The following is a 16,876-nucleotide window of genomic DNA, read 5'->3' as shown; positions in this document are numbered from 1 at the left end:
AAATAATGTCCTAATAAACACAACAAAGCCTTTGGCAATCACGGAGTTCGGCCCAAATTGTCCTGAATAGAATAACGATTTGCCGTAAAAAGGAATTGCGAATAGTTCGTAAAGACTGGGCAAAAGTGTGGCCCAAAGGGACGTTTGTTGTTCATTAAAGTGATAATCTGCCCTTGGGTAAATACCTACCATTTAGTAAATTAGGCTTGTCTTCTGTTATTGTTAGAAAATCTTTCTTATTAAATAAACAGCCTTGTGTCTCAGAAGCCTTGCTGTGCACAATTAATTAATTAAGCAAGTATATCGATGGAGTGTATTTAGAGAAGGCTGATCATATTAGCATATACAGAGTTATTATCAAGGCAACAGTAATCTGAGACCAAGACCAAAGATGGTGACGCGCATATGAGTTTTTTAAATGAATACTTACGACACAAAATGTCATACCCCTCAAATAGTGATTGTAATATCCTTATTAAACTTCTGTCACGTAACTAAGTGAAGCTTCCGCTGTGGAGAAACCATCATCTGAACTTTAAGCATTCGTTGGTGGACGGGCAGGCTGCCCTAGAATAGGGAGTGCAACTCTGCGCCAAAAATATTTACTTAAGGACCTTCAAGAAGAGAGCGTACTAATTCTTAAAAGGCCAGCAATACACTCGCGACCCGTCTGTCTTTGAGAGTATTCATGTGTGTCCACCCACATGTATCACTTAACAACAGGTGAGCCTGCTGCCGGTTAGAACCCTTTTGTGTTCAAAAGAACGAATCAGAACTTCATTTCTTCAATGAATATATGGTAATAACGTTTATGTATCAAAGAAAACACAATAGTTAATATGTTTTTCTTGGTACATACATTAAAAGAAGAAGAAATTTCTTCTGTGCAAACATTACCTGTCCACATCGTATCTCTAACTTTCATACTAACTACTAACTGACGTGAGAGTGACCTTGAATTAGATTATCGTGATTCATGTGCACTTTTTACATTTTAGTTTTTCATGTATCCAGTATCAGTTTAGATTATTCTTTATAACTATATGTAATATGTATTGGTATCACTTCTTGCCTATTTTATGTAATTTAATAAAAAAAAATTCTTTACTCACAGTGGTTGCCTGGAAAAGATCACTCTATAGCGATAAAGCCGCCAATTGCCCTCCTTTTCATTTAATTGTGTTTAATTTTTATATTGTAATGTAAAGAAGTGTTAATACATAAAATAAAAGCAAAGTTTCAAAGATGAATTTTGGCGCGAAATCGTTCGATTCTTTTCTCTGGACGACTTAAGAGACTGTCAATCGCAAATATACCCAAACTGTCTCATAACATATAGTTACATTTCTGCATCTGGTTTATTTGTTACAGTAAATGCCTTTCGTCAATTAAATTAAATGTCAGATTTGGTATTCTCTTAAAATATTTCGCGAGTTTGCCCGATAGCGATGCCAATCGAATAAAACGAACAAATTATCCTAAGCCTCGGAACGCCACTATTAATTAAAGAAATCAAAACGAAACAAAAAGTATCTATATAATAAATTATTATTAAAACCGAAATATATGAAATTTATTTTCTTTAACTCATTTACGCTTCTAAGAAGAAGAAAAAAACGAATACTTTAGTACCATTAAGCTTAAATTATCTACAATATCTAATCGGAGCATTAAAACAGATATAAGATTCCATAACGTGTCGTATCATTCATCTCCGACTCTGTCAGCATGTTTAAGTACTCTTACACATTTCAGTACTTTGAACTGCCCTTCATTCGAGATTACGAAAGGTCAATGTAAAAGCTCACGTTCTTCAACCTGTAGGCTGTGGTTTCATACAATCTGTAACTTCTTGGGAATTTAAGGCTGTATAGGCCTTTGGTTGGCAGTCGTGTTGGTATATATTTTGATACTACACACTATAATGTTGTTTGTGGTCTAAAGATTTTAACCCCAACCATGGCGTAAATAATATTTCATATATTCATCTGCAAGACGGTCGGAAATATACGACAATTCTAATTATTTATCTAAGACTTTGCTATATTTATTTATCAGGAGTTTACAAATTTCACGCTTCATGCTCTGTATCCATAATTTAAATTATTTCTCATCTTCCTTCAAACACGTTACCCCTGGCTGGCTACGCGCTCGGCCTTCTGTGTTAATTTGAAATATTAACTGATTCGCAAAAGTGAACACGGTAAAACGATGACACGTTTCGCTTGATTATGATTGGTTGATTCGCGTAGGAATATTCAGACGAAATAAACTATGTACGATAACTGAGTACCAATTTTTGTATAATAAAGTGGTTCGATATTTAATGTACCAGATTTGAAACAGTAATGGCACGAACAATTGATAAGCTATTGGTTGTTAGGTCACGCAAAGAATGCATAATTTATTTTACCCGTATTACATACAACACATTTTACTTTTCCACGCCAACTCATAAAATATGTATGCATTGGACAAGTTAACTGTTTGTAACCTAGAAAATGTCGTATATCTCAATAAACATACATATCTATTTCGTGTCTATGGTCTAGCCATATTCATAATATCATAGCAAAATGTGTATTATCTATTAGCTAGGTACTTATGTATGTAATTAATTAAGCTAAGGTTAGATTTCTTTATTTTTTTTAATATTGTTTAATTCTAGTGTTACTTGTAATTTAATTTTTTGTTAATTTAGTCATTCACTATCTGCACTTTACTTTGAGTATTTCTTTCTTTTCTCTTACAAACTGCCTTTAGACGTCAATTGTTAGATTTCATAGCCTATTGTCTATTTATTTATTTTACCTGTTTTTGTATGTATGTTTAAGGTAACAACGCATTAATACAATCATAAGTGAGAGCTCAAGGGACTGCGATCCCATTTTCTCTTAAAGAGGTTTCTCAGTTACGAGTTTCTAGGTTACTGAGTTACAGAAGGGGAAGATGGAACATTTACAATTCACCACTTAAAGATAATATTAGGTCCTTACATATGAAATTGGCGTTTTGTCGTACTGGCCACTTTGACCTCAAATACCTCCTCTTTGGTTAGGAATTTAAAATTCAAATTTGTACAGCTATTTACTCATATATTTGTGCTTCGATGGCCTGCATTCATTTGTTTTTCTTCTGTTTTTTTTCTGTTTGCGTCACTCATTTTATAAAATGGAAAACTTAAAGTATCGCATTATTTACGAGTACGAGTTCCGCCGTGGCACTAGTGCTGCGGAAACGACTCGAAGGGTGAATGATGTGTATGGCGGTCATGTTGCAAAAGAAAACACAGTTCGTTTTTGGTTCCAATGTTTTCGTTCTGGAAATTTCGACCTGCAGAACAAGCCTGAGTTTTCGTTTAGATATTATAAGTAGCAAGTCGCAACTGGTGTTTATGAACAGAGTATAATACGCTTGACAAACAAGTCGGCTTGCACATTTGGCTTTTTGAGTGGAATGACTTCCACCAACTCGAATAATAACAAAACAATAACAGACGCAATTTGTTTTGAATTGAATAAGAGTCCCTCGAAATTTAAGAATGAGTTATTAATAGCAAAACCTATTTATGTCGCTGTCGCTTATAGAGGTATAAGCAAGTATCAATCTCACTTATAGAGGTTCACACATGAAAAATGACGGGAGCTGGTTTATTTATTATTAATAGAGTTTTCTCGCTTATCCAATTTTCACATACTCAGGTTTGAGTGATTCATTCGGTTCATCATTCATTCATTCATTCGGAGTCATTCGGTTTTATCAATATAGCGTTTAAATAAAACAACAAACATCACTATGAGAGACATTCTGTAGTACATAATTAATAATTAATTAATTAATACGGTGTGTATTAAAATCTACATTGTACGTGCGAAGCTGGGACTTGAGCTTTAAATATACCGACATTAAAAATAACTCTTAAAATATTCTCGTGAACAAAACACAATGTGAGGTGTATTGTTTTGTTTGCTACAAATTAGTCTCTGCTCTTGGTTATGCTAAGTACAAGTCAGGAAAAATTGTGAAGTCTTTCGCAATTAATGAGTCTGAAATACTATTGCCAAAAGTTTGTATTTACTCGGCAAATGTATATGTTTTCATTTGGCCTTTTAATAGTGCCTTTATTTAACACATATAAACTTATACTTCCAGAATGGTCCTAATTTTAGTTTAGTACACTTTAAACAAACGGGGATCGGGGATCTACAGCGAGGCAGATTATTATAAAGGGGGATACCTTGTAACCAGTTAAGTAGGTACCTCTACCAAATATAGCAGCTGGTCCCATATATATGGCCTCTCGTCAAGGATAAAGATTAGTCCCCTTCCCGACAAAAAAGGCTTGTAGGAGGCCCCGACACATACGAACATATCCGGATGATCCAATTACCATAGCAAACAACAAATTAAAGCGATTAATAATAAAAATAGCCAAAAAGAGATTAGGGTAAAAACCGCCTTCACCGGGGAAGACAAGGACCTTTACTACGTTCTTCGCTCACTCCAGTGTGCTTCCGTCCTGCCCTTCAGGCGATTGATCACCCCATGACGGCCCAAGCGGAGATTCGAGTCTCACTGGAGACGCCCATGCGCTAGCCAAAACGCCATTTCAGGCCACTATATGAAAAGGTATAAATTATTTAACATTCTTTTCTTATTTTATCTAAACTTCGCAACTCAATTGGTCTCTATGACGCTCGAGCAAATCCCCATTTAACATTTAACACTGGACAACCGTTTTTCAAAGTCAGTTTTTAACAAAAATTTAAAAACGCTGAGGCGTATGTTTAACTTCTAAGTAACAAATCTTTTAAATTGACCAGACTTCTATTAGATATATCAATTTCTAAATAAGTAGGGTTCGTTCTGTTATATTTGCGATTCGATTGTGTAAAAATATTTTTTGTGTGTGTCCGATACCCCAGAACGTGTAAATAGCGAAGTATCGATTTGGATATTATGCGTGTTATTCCTGTAGTTAACCGTAAAGTATGTCTTATATTCATAGATACTAAAACCAACTATGTATATCAAAAAGTCCACATGTCAATGAACCAGAATGCGAAATTCCACCTAAATATCAAATCGACGTCCCACAATTGAGCGTCTTTAGGTAGTATCTGCCGCGCGCCACCACTATGCCAACACACAGCTACCCACTGAAGTATTTCCGTACCACGAATCATTGACATTGTTCTTAAAAAAAAAGAGCGTACCAATTCCCAAAAAGCCTGCAATGCACGCAAGGCCTCTTTCATTGAGAGTGTACATGAGCTGTATCACTTAACATTGGGTTGTTCTGTGTCTGGGTCTTCTGTCCGTCTATAAAATCATAATAATAATTGATAATCGCTGCAGTAAAAATGCATCGAAATAAGCCAGAAATATCTGAGAAACAATGAAGACAGCTTGCGGGCAAACCCACTTTTATCATCCACCGGCATTGTATTCTGAATTTGTATTCTTGTATTTCCGCATTTGTAATGAAGTCGTTTGAACTCTTATAACTCCTATTGTTGAATAAAAAATATTTTCACTAAATAATGAAGCTTTCTTAAAATTGCAATTTTTACAAACTTTAACGGGAGTGGTTCTGGTGATAAAACAGTGACACACAACTTGAATATTTCTAGAATTTACGATGTCTTCAACAAATCTTCACGTACAAAATCGTCAAATGATAAAACTTTCATGCATCTGTTACTCCGGGGACCCATTAGAACTCCGGAGTCCTATCTTCACGTACAACATACTCAAACATGCATGGTCCTGCTACTCCGGGAAACTACTAGTAGTAATGACAACGGTGGTAATGGTAGCAGTTTTTGCAAATATTTACGACAGAAATACAACCGAGCCAGCTAAATTGAGAACCTAGCCACGTGCGCATATCTTTCGAAATCTTCGTCATTATATTTTTGTAACTGTAATGTAAATTTTATTTGAATATAGGTATTTAAAGTTTACCATAAAGTTAATGCTAATCTTTCTTTGCTAGAAATATCATATCTAAACCTTGTAGTTTTAGATACAAATCTACAACAATAACAAGACACAAATCTTTTTTAGTATTATAAGGCTTTATAAGGTTATTAAACTCTTCAAAACTATGTGGTGTCATCCAATAAAACGGTCTTCATGACTGTAGGTCTTTATATAATCGATTTTCTCCCAACTTCTTTCTACTCTTATTGACATTTTGTTATGATTGTTATTTTTCGCCTGGTCCGTGCTGGACGTTTCGCTAATAGCTTCGCATAAGAGAATGACCGTTGGACAGCGATAGTTGAAAGACATAGTAAATGTAGTAGACGCTTCATATCGCCATATTATATTATACAGTGTATATGTGTTTGTGGGGATAAAACAAAAGACGATTCACCTTATTCAACATTCTTACCCTATTTATTTATTTTGCGTGTATAAAATTTTTCTGATTATTACTGATTAAATCATTTTACATGTGAGAAAGAACTGTCGACGAAGTGAGCTATTATTATTAATATACCGCCGCTTTAGGTGTAGATAATGCGAAATGCTCTTTTTTGTAGGTAGAACTTATGCTTCATTTTGATAATTGTGCTTATAATACGTATGCAGTAAGGTAAATCTAAATAAAATAGAATTTGATCCACGAAGTGAGTTAGTAATAATTACTTATACCGTACCGTTCAAGGGCACCGTAGAATCTTTCGTGTATAATCATAAATGTACAAACCATGAAACATTTGAATAATATGTCAATTTCAAATTTACTCAAAATAAAGATTTCAACCCCTTATTCTATTTTGTAAAATCAGTTTATTAAGAATTTTGCGTTCATAAACTTAGTGACCTTTTGTATGTGAAATTTCAATACATGACATACGGGATTCATACATCTAACACTAAGACTTAGACTTTTAAGACGGCATCATATAATATCGAACATATCCGTTAAAAATATTTTGTATTAATCACGTGAACTAAAGACAAAACATATATAAAGTCAACGAACGAGATGAAAGTGTAAAATTTCCTAAATTGTATTGACAGTCAGAAATGTTTGTTACAGGTGCTGCCAGGGCTTTACGTGGGTAATTATCGAGACTCAAAGGATCCCGTACAATTAGATAAATATAAAATAACGCACATACTGTCCATCCACGACGCCGCACGAAGGATACATTCGGTGAGTTATACCTATAAACCTTTATTTTTAGCTAGTGGTCCAACTTTCCATTTATCGCTTCATTATGATTCATGACGCACCGAATTGCAATGGCACTGAAGTTTACGCTTGTTGGTTCTGATGTTTTATCTTTAAAACGTCGTATCGAAGTTGATCTGTGTCCGTACTCTGAGCAATAGCGATTCCCATGACAAACCAATAATGGTCACGCCTTCCCCAGTGCAGCTGGTTTTTTACCCTAATCTGATTTTGATTTTGCTTTGCTGCTCGGCGAGGCTTTCAAGTTGTCATTGGCTACAGTTATCGAATCTTCTGGATCCGTTAGAAAAGTTAGTTAGTTCGGGGTCCTTTTTGTCGGGAAGGGCTTAATCTTCGGGCTTGTTAGGGAGCTCCAGGTCATGGTGGAGATCGACGTTCCTCACGCAGAAGAGCGCTGGTCGCGATTCTCATGAATCACGACTGGAGCTCCTTTATCCGGTGGATACGGGAGGAAGCGCAATGAGCGAAGAGTACGCCAGCTTAGGTCATGCATGACCCATACAGTGTGACCTTTTGTCTAAGGGAAATCTAACTCTTTTTAATTAGGAGGAAGTAGAGGTGGGAGAAGACAAATGAAGCTTACTTGCGAAAGGTGGCTATGAGTTTATGGAAGTACATGCCGCTATCGAAACTCCTATATATTTGACGGACTTGAAGAACCTTGTTCGATATGGCGTCGAGACCTGGCAGTTTTCGAGGCAGTGAACTCTGGATTAGAGTTTTGCCCTCGGCGTCTAACGTCGGAGGCAACATATTAGATGGGACAATTCAATATCGAGTGTTTAGGACACAAAATGCATAATATCTATACTTAACTCGACACGTATTCGCGTCGTCTATTTCTAATTATAAAAGCATTGAAACCAACATTTCATTGTTCATTTCATTATTGGGAGTTACAGAGTAAGGGGAAATGGTGCGATTAGAAGGATTGTTTTAGTGCGCACGATACTAGCAAGCTTCTTCTTGTGCCTCTCCACTACTGGAGGTTGGAAGTCAGCTCGTCGTACTTCTTCTTATTCTTCGCCAAGCGCATCAGCTGTTCTACGCTGGCCACTCCGTCCCTTCTCTGATATTGCGGAGCCACGACTTCCTCCTTCTGCCAGCGCGTCTTTTCCCCTCGACCTACTTACTACCTTAGTTTAATTATGTATTTTGGTCTTTTATGACGTATCGTTGATACCGAATAGCTCGAATCGAGAGATCGTTCCAAAGCGGTAAGGCCGCCTTTTATTTATTCATTATATAGCGTTCAAATGTTTGTAACTAATAACTAAAGGTAAATCTAAGTTTCAAGTGATAAATAAATAGTTAAAACAATTATAACAGATAAGGCTATACTTCGCTGGAATTCTTCAGCCATTTAGCACATACGTGAATTTCGCCTAACAGACAAACAGATTGCCTAAATTCCGCTTCATGATTACTTCAGCACCAAACTGATTATTTTTGTCCAAAAGTTGAAAGTTAAATAATACGACGACGCTATTTTATCTGTTGACTTAATTCGAAACTATTATTATGCCAGCTTTCCACCCTTAATTTAAAAAAAAACTAAACCATAAAAAAAACATTAGGCAGCGGCTTCTGCGAGTCTCATCTCTAAGGCGTAGGTATGAACGACGGCTGTGCCCGAATGCGCTTTCTATATTTGCATTTAATACTCGCTTGGTAAAAAGGATGCACCGCTAAGAGATTTTTACGATAAACTATTGTGCTTTGTGAGCAGCGTACGAGATGTAAGGTGTTAGGTGACCCATTATTATACGACATGTACAACTTAAAAGTGTTTGTCGAGGTAGGTAAATAATTTAATAAATTCGTGTTTAAATTAGTTAGTAGTTTAAGAAGTTTATTTTAGGTGTATGTTTTTCTGATTGTTGATGTTTCTTTATTTATTTCGTAATCCGCACATAACAAATACTAAACTATAATACTAATAAATAATTAAACTACTTTATTTGACTCAAAAACATTACATTTAGTTCTTACATTCTAAAGGTTGTAAGCATGCAATAGGCAACGAAACGTTGTTATTCAACATTCATTTTGGTTAACCTTATTCATAATATTTCTTCTATGAGCCCTAGCGTTTAAGATACAGATATTAAACGCTAGTTCCTTCCAGTGTCATTAAAAATTGGTTAAGTTGTTTGTCATTAGATGTTTATTTATTTTTATTGTTTATTAAATTAAATGAAGGTGGAACCTATTGCATTAGGTTAGACCGTAGTAATTTTGAACTTTGATAAAGATTTTTAAGTCTTGGGGCTGAAAAATTTGAATACGAGATATGAATTTATTGTCGTTATTTAGGTAAGTATGGAAAATAATATTTAAAGTTAAGATTTTCTATTTAAATTAAATTTTGAAAAATATAATATACTGAAGTTAGAAATTATAAATAACGTAGTTTTATTATTTTATATTATTCTATTTCATTATATTTTTTAATTTTTAGCCATTCTACTAGTTTACATTCATAGATTTTAAGATATAGATACATATTTGCAAAAGGAATCAATTAACACTATTCAATATATCTAACTAAGTCCATACCTAATACGGATGTGTTGTGTGATGGTGTGAATGTGAGCGTGTGTATGTGAGCGTGTGTATGTGAGGTGTGTGAGGGTACTCTTTTATTTTGAAGGAACTCACCTGTAATATAGCCGTATTACAGGTTAAAGATTTTAGATTGTGAACCTGGAAGTGGTTCCTCCTTAGGTGTCATCTGAGGTTATTTAATGGTACATCACATTATATTATTAGTATCCTTATGACTGACAATTGTGTGGTTTTCTTCATGTTAAGGTTATATCGAGGCGAGGTATGTACTCAGGGCTTATTATTTTAAGATAAATTGTGAAAGATGATCATGTACCAGTATATGATCACTCCATGTATTTGTAAATCTATATTAACACTGTTTATACACTGTATACGTGATAATGATAATATTGTTACGAGCTAGGGGATCGGATAGAAAATGCTGTAGATTTCTTCAAGGGTTTATTTCTTGAAAAATCAATGAGGAATTTATGAGCACAAATTAATTGCAGAGATGCACTTATAACACACAAAAACACAGTCACTAATTACTCCACTTATGCACACTTTACACAGTACTTTGTCACTTGTATTCACTTTATTCGCACTTTATCGCTTCGGTGTTTCTCTTGTTATCGCATTCCAAACTAAAGGCGACGAGTCGCGTTTCGGCTCGCTTATATATCCCTGGGAATAATTCTAAACAATATTCGAGAACTTTCTAGGCTGGCTTGCTACTGAGTAGCGATTGCACAATTCTAGAACGTTCGCACTCTTTGTCTCTTTCGCACGTTGCTACAATTAACTAATATGTGATTGAGCCTCTCCTGAAACGGTCAGAAATCATATTTCAGCCTGCTGAAAAGTTCTCTAACTAGTGGAAAAATCTAGAAACATTGTAGTCGACCCGTCTTCGTAACAATATAAATAAAAAAAAATCTGCGTTCACTGCACAAGATGTTATGCGACAGAATTGCCATGTAAAGTTTTAAATAAATACATCAACCAATAGCGGGTATTTTTTCTCTCTCTCGATCTTTCTCACTTGCTTGCTCCCTATTCTCGCTCCATGGCTATTTTCTTCATGCTAAGTTCACCCTTTCTCACTCTCTCTCGATCGCTCTCTCGATTTTCTTCGACAAAAACGCTGCACATCATCCGTGAAAAATGTACCTTCATGCTCCACTTCAAAAAGCTTTGAAATTTACCACTGCTTCGTGGTTAAGCGATTATTTTAATGAATTTTGACGTTGAATGCTCACTCATAGCATAATTAAGGCTTTGAGGTATTCAAATATTTTCTGGTTTCAGTACACATAAGATTAATTCCGTAAAAGGCCTTGCGAAGATTCGAAGCCGCAAGAGATAAGTTTCGCTTATTATGTACACTAATCTCCATAGTTCGCGCTCCTACTATTATTGTTCTTAGTTACCTCGCAACTAGAGATGTCTGTCACTTAATTTACGTCTCAAATCACACGACACAGGGAATCCTGTGTGGGGGCTAGTGCACTATCTTTATACCTATATATACATTTTATTGTGTATATAAGTTTTTTCTTTTTTCCTTCTTTCAGATCTTCTTTATAATTTCTTTCAAATATTTAGTTAAACTAAGTTATTATTGATAAACTTTAGACCAAAACTTGATTACCTTCTTTCTAAACAACCTAGTAAACGATGATTTTAGGAATATTTTATAATTAAAAACTATTTTTATAGAATATGCATATTAAAATGGGTTTCGAGCTTCAATTTATGAATTCTTTCTGAGAGGCTAGTGGTCACAGATTTAGGGTAGAGACTTAGCGCTATGTATGACTTTCGTATGTCAAATACTTTAAACTATATATTTAATAAAAATAATAATAAATCGTTTATTTTCAATGAAAGTGGTACACTCAGATTCATCAATTATAAAAATGTGAACTTCCATATAAAATTGGGATTGCAAATGTCATAATAATAATAATAACAGTTAAGTTATTTATAATTATTGCCAAAACTTATGGTCTAAATAATCTCGCATATGTGTTTGATTTAAGTAAGGTGACGTTGTTAATTATGATTGCATTTAAGTAGAAATTAAATTAATTAATTAAATGAAATTAATAAATTTCCTTAAAATCATCAAATATTATGAGGGTATCTCAAACATAAACATAAGACTGGCAACAAATCTCCTAAACGTTAAATTAGCACAGCGAACAAAACATTTTAAAACCATTTTACATTGTGCTGCGAATTGACAACTGAATTTAACGTGAAACCCATTTCAGGTAACCCCGTTTCACAATATTCGATAGTTTCTCTTTACGTAAAATGTATTTACTGGGTCGATTCTATGCCCGACATCGCCTTACCTCAAGCTCTACCCATATTTTTTTCTGCCCCAATCAACACTTAATACGGCGAGGGTAAACATTTTGAATGAATCGTAATGTAGCTAAAAGTCGACGAAGTCCAATGATAATACTTTTGAAAATTATTTTTCGCAAGGTCAACAATGACCGATCTACTTATATAATTTGGATCAACTACTCTATTTAATAGATAATTTTATTCGTAAATAAGGTTAGTTTTAAATTACTTATTAGTCTTAAGTAAGACTAAATCGTAATGTATAATAAATAAATAAACTTTATACATGACAGAAATAACAAAATACAAAAAGTATAGAGATTTTCTATGTTATATATAGTGCTACGTAAAGGTCACAAAGACAAAGAATGTTTAAAAACGTATTCACATTTTTCACATAGATTTTCCTTTCTTTAAAGATTCTACAGTTTTAGCCTCAGGCTTGTATGGTTTTTGTACAAAGCACGTTTTCTAAATCTGGTGTATGAAAGCTAAAAAATAAATTATTTTCGACAAACTTTTTTTACAAATCTATGTCTGTTTTTCGCTAAGTAATACGTAGTATGAATAATACAGCCGGTAAATTTAGCAGCTTTATGACAAATTTCATCAACTATTAAGTGCTATCTGCGTAAAAGCCCTCATCAGATACGAGAACTGCTTCGGTGCCTCTGGGGCCCATTGACCGCATGGCCCAAGCCTCGAAGTCTACGTACATCTGGATCGCAGATTGAAGAAAGACCTGCTGCGTTAAATTCATATTACATGAAACTTTAAATTTAGAACGATATGCTGTCTAACGAGCAATTTTACCAGCACTATCTTTGAAATCTGCTTGCGTAGCGTTGTTGGTAACGCATATAACGCGAAGGTCTGGCCTCGTCATTCGAATCGAAAGACGTCATCATTATTACTCAAACACAAACCAGAAGCCAAACCTCCTAAGATGTAGCAGAACTTCATATACAAATAATTATCTTTTGTCAGAAATTATATATAAATCTAGCGAAATTTGACATTAATTCGTACGAGCTACGCTTTCGCTACGTTATCAAGTTATGTAATGACGTTCCTCGAACAACCGCTGTATTAATAACATCTCCCTCGAGATCCCTTCATTTATTCACATTCAGCTGACGAAGGCATTATAACTTAATAACGCTCAGCTGAGCTGGATTGCGCACGTGAAACTTGCATTTTAAATCCATGTAATTCATGCATTCATGAGTTTCTTGTATAAAAATTTAGCTTCTATATGAGGAACTTCAATTTCGGTAACAAACGAGGTTTAGTATATGAATGTTTGTAATACTTTATAGGTGCTAAATAAATTTGGTTTCTATATAGGTCAGAACAATGAATAATATCAATGCAGTATTACAAAAATGCCTACACAAAAAATCAAAATCAAAATATGTTTATTAAGTTTAGATGCGTATACGAGCATGCTTATGAATGTTAATTTTTTTTTATCAAATTCGTGAAAGAGCAAGACTACGCCATCCGTTCGCAAAACGGGCAAGAAACTCACCATGTTTTAATATCCCTCTACAATAATGTCATAAATCATAACGCCATTAAAGTTACATAAGTAAAAAACTGTTATGTGATTTACCACATTACTTCATAGATAACAAAACAAACTATAACAATATAATAATATAACTGAGTAGTGACCTTTACGCATTAATGTTTTTTTTTAATAGGGGTTTTGAATCTGTTTAAAGGCAGTTCTATTTTTTTTCTAGGATTCATGTTATTGCAGCGTTTTTCCTTATTTCTTGTATTCCTATTGTGAATTTCAATACTATTTTCTATATATACTTAAAATAAATATATAAAGACGATTATTTGCTCTATTAGATCTATCTTCTTTTAGTCATATTATCGACGTTTCATGTTTGTGTTTTTTTTTAATTTATTTAAGCTTTGTTACATGAAAATAGAACAGATAAGATTAATTATAAGGGACATGGATGCATGGACAGTTTTATCGCTAGCGTTCTCTTCTCTTGTTTGGTTTGTTTACTCGAAAGTCGAACATAAAAGCCGTAATAATAAGGTTAAAGATTGCTCTTTTAATATATTTTTACATTTTAATTACATCATAAACTTTGAAAGATTTTACAAAACTTTTTATAAACTGCCTAAAAATAAAAAAGACATACATAGTAGAATTAGGAGAAAGAACCGCCTGCCCCACCTTGGGGTTATAGAAGTTAAGAAGTAGTAGAATCAATAAAAAATAAATTTCCCAATAGCACTATGTAAGTTGAAATAATTAGAACAAACAAAATAAAGTATACAATTCACATTGTATCGCTCAGAATAATTGATGTAAAAAATGTAAATTATAATTGGTCGGCCATTTTAAAAAGTACTTTTCACCAACGAATATTCATAAACGAGGTAGTTGTAAAGTTAAAAATTCCGTTCCATTTTTGCCATTGCCATTTACAATATTGGTAGGTTTTAATGTAGAACGTTTACACGGGAAATTTTTTAATGGATATTTTTCGTGAAAGGAAATTTTATACGTTAATTGCAGGTGAATGACCAGTGACCTTTGTTGTAAGCTGGTGTTCCAATTCGTCAAACATCGATTTAGCTTAATGCTTAGTGGTGCGAACATTAAAATCTAAGCGAGCTTCAATACGTGTGTAAGATTGAACGTAACCTCGCGCCCCGCATTCCTGTTTCTGAAGAACGGAATTAGTAATAAATTTCAATCAACTTTTATCCATCGCTTTTGACATCCATTTTCATCAAAGAAAGCCGGATCCATTAGTTAATTTGAACTCGAATGCGCAGTCATTGCATACTTTTTCATTTGAAATATGACGTCTAAACTAGTTTTTGTGCCTTTACAAGCCGTTTTCCTATTACTTAGATGAATATAGTTCTTTCAACAATTCGAAATGAAAAACTGGAATAGAAAATTTGAATACGTAATGCAAAGAGTTCTTACATTTTAGATTTCAGTTTCTAGTTCTAAATGTGACATTGAAAATAGTATATGCATATGTTTTGCACATTTTGATATTTCATAATGTAGTCATATTACAGTAATAACTGTGTTTCATGTCATTTCATCTATGTTAAGGAACGAGGTTTTTTTTTTTACTTGGCGAAATGCATTGCGCATACACTACCGCCACTACTACTACACTAACCCCAAGGCACCACCAGCAATCGGCTTAGGCGGGATACGGTAACAGCAGAGCCGTATCCGCTTCCCGACATACGATGCGGTGAATGCGTTTTGTTGGTTTGTGAAAATACTTGACACAGTATCCTTCACAGACTGATCCATACGGTTTTAGTTTCGGTTACGTAACGTGGGAACATACAGGGCAGAATCTAATATTTGACCACTCCTCCTCCACTTTAAAACAAAATCATTAAAAAAATAATGTACACGTTTTCAGGTGTACAGTTATAAACGCAATTTTCGCGTGAAGTGTATAATGATTTTGTATCGGGAACTAAGGTCAAAAATGCGTAAAGCGTCATTATATTTGAACAGTACCTTTGTGGATATCGATAATAAGGACAATACATGATGAGCTTTACGGTCTCACCTTATACCTACAATGTGTTCTAGTGCTAGAACAACATTGCTAGAGCATTCATACTCAGCTCTAAGCCTATTAATGAGTAAACGCCTTTACAAAAACAACTTGATTTTCTAAGTCTTTGGTCGTGTCCAGTACAAGTTCACAAGTTAAATACTGTTAGGAATTATAATAGAATTGTAATAGAATTATAACTATTGCGCCAATAAACACTAAAGTTATTTAATTTTGATCTGATAACTAATTCTCGGAACCAAACTAGAGCTGAGAGCAGATGCTCTACAAGGAAGGAGATCCTTCTCCAAAGGACAGCTACATTCACTGTTTATACCTAAGATGAACTACGAATAAATATCGTTGATTATTTAAATTATTATTTATACATATTAATTAATTTATATTAACAACTATATCCGTAAAAATAAACAAATTTTAGTAATTACGATACGATAGCAATACGATAATGTCGAAAAAAGTACACTAACAATAGAAACAATTTACTCTTTTCCCTAACGCGCCAAAAGAAGTATAAGTTTAAAAATGTAAAATTATAATACTATATGTAATATTGTAGACATAAGATACAGAATAAAGATACTTTGAATTCACTTTGCGAACATAATTGTAAATATGTCGATAGTGTCAGAGACAGCAGTCAGTAGTCAACGTCTTTCTTAACGGTGATCTGTGCAACAGACTGATTCCCTTGGTATAGTAAACAACCTTGGCCTTCGCCGTCGCATGTCCCCTAGGTACCCACAAAACATTAAGTAGATGTAGTAGACAGTAAGTAGATTGTAGGCCAAATGTAGGTCCCGCCATGTTTCTAATTTATTTTAACTAACCTACCCTAACATAAACAATGTGTTTAAAAATTGCATGCAAAATAAAGAAAAAAACATTTTGAGCAAATTGTGGCCCGTCATTTGCACTCTTGACGAAATCACCGCCATTTATCATTCTGTATAAGCCGCTCTGTGGAAACATGAAATAAACATTTTAATATATTTAATAAATGTTTATAAGTAATGTTAAAAATTTAAATGTATTATTTATCTAACAGTTCTGTAAAGATTGTAAGTATTAACATACGTTTTTTTCAAGTTTTTAACTCGTGTTAATAGCTTACTTTTATTCATATATTAATAAAAGTTACAAAATAAATAATTTGACGCTTTAT

General features: G+C 34.0%; 1 protein-coding gene across 2 annotated transcripts in view; it reads left to right on the top strand.

Moving 5' to 3' along the window:
- The window catches only part of LOC123712311 (dual specificity protein phosphatase 22-like), a 31,917-nt gene that overhangs the window by 2,352 nt on the left and 12,689 nt on the right, over nucleotides 1–16,876 (top strand). For both annotated transcript variants that reach the window (XM_045665333.1, XM_045665332.1), the window contains exon 2: nucleotides 7,055–7,171. In XM_045665333.1, coding sequence (XP_045521289.1) covers nucleotides 7,055–7,171 — 117 coding nt within the window. The remainder of the gene's footprint in view (nucleotides 1–7,054; nucleotides 7,172–16,876) is intronic.

The sequence above is a fragment of the Pieris brassicae genome, chromosome 7, assembly GCF_905147105.1.
Source record: "Pieris brassicae chromosome 7, ilPieBrab1.1, whole genome shotgun sequence".
Taxonomy (NCBI): domain Eukaryota; kingdom Metazoa; phylum Arthropoda; class Insecta; order Lepidoptera; family Pieridae; genus Pieris; species Pieris brassicae.
This window is presented reverse-complemented; position numbering and strand designations above follow the sequence as displayed.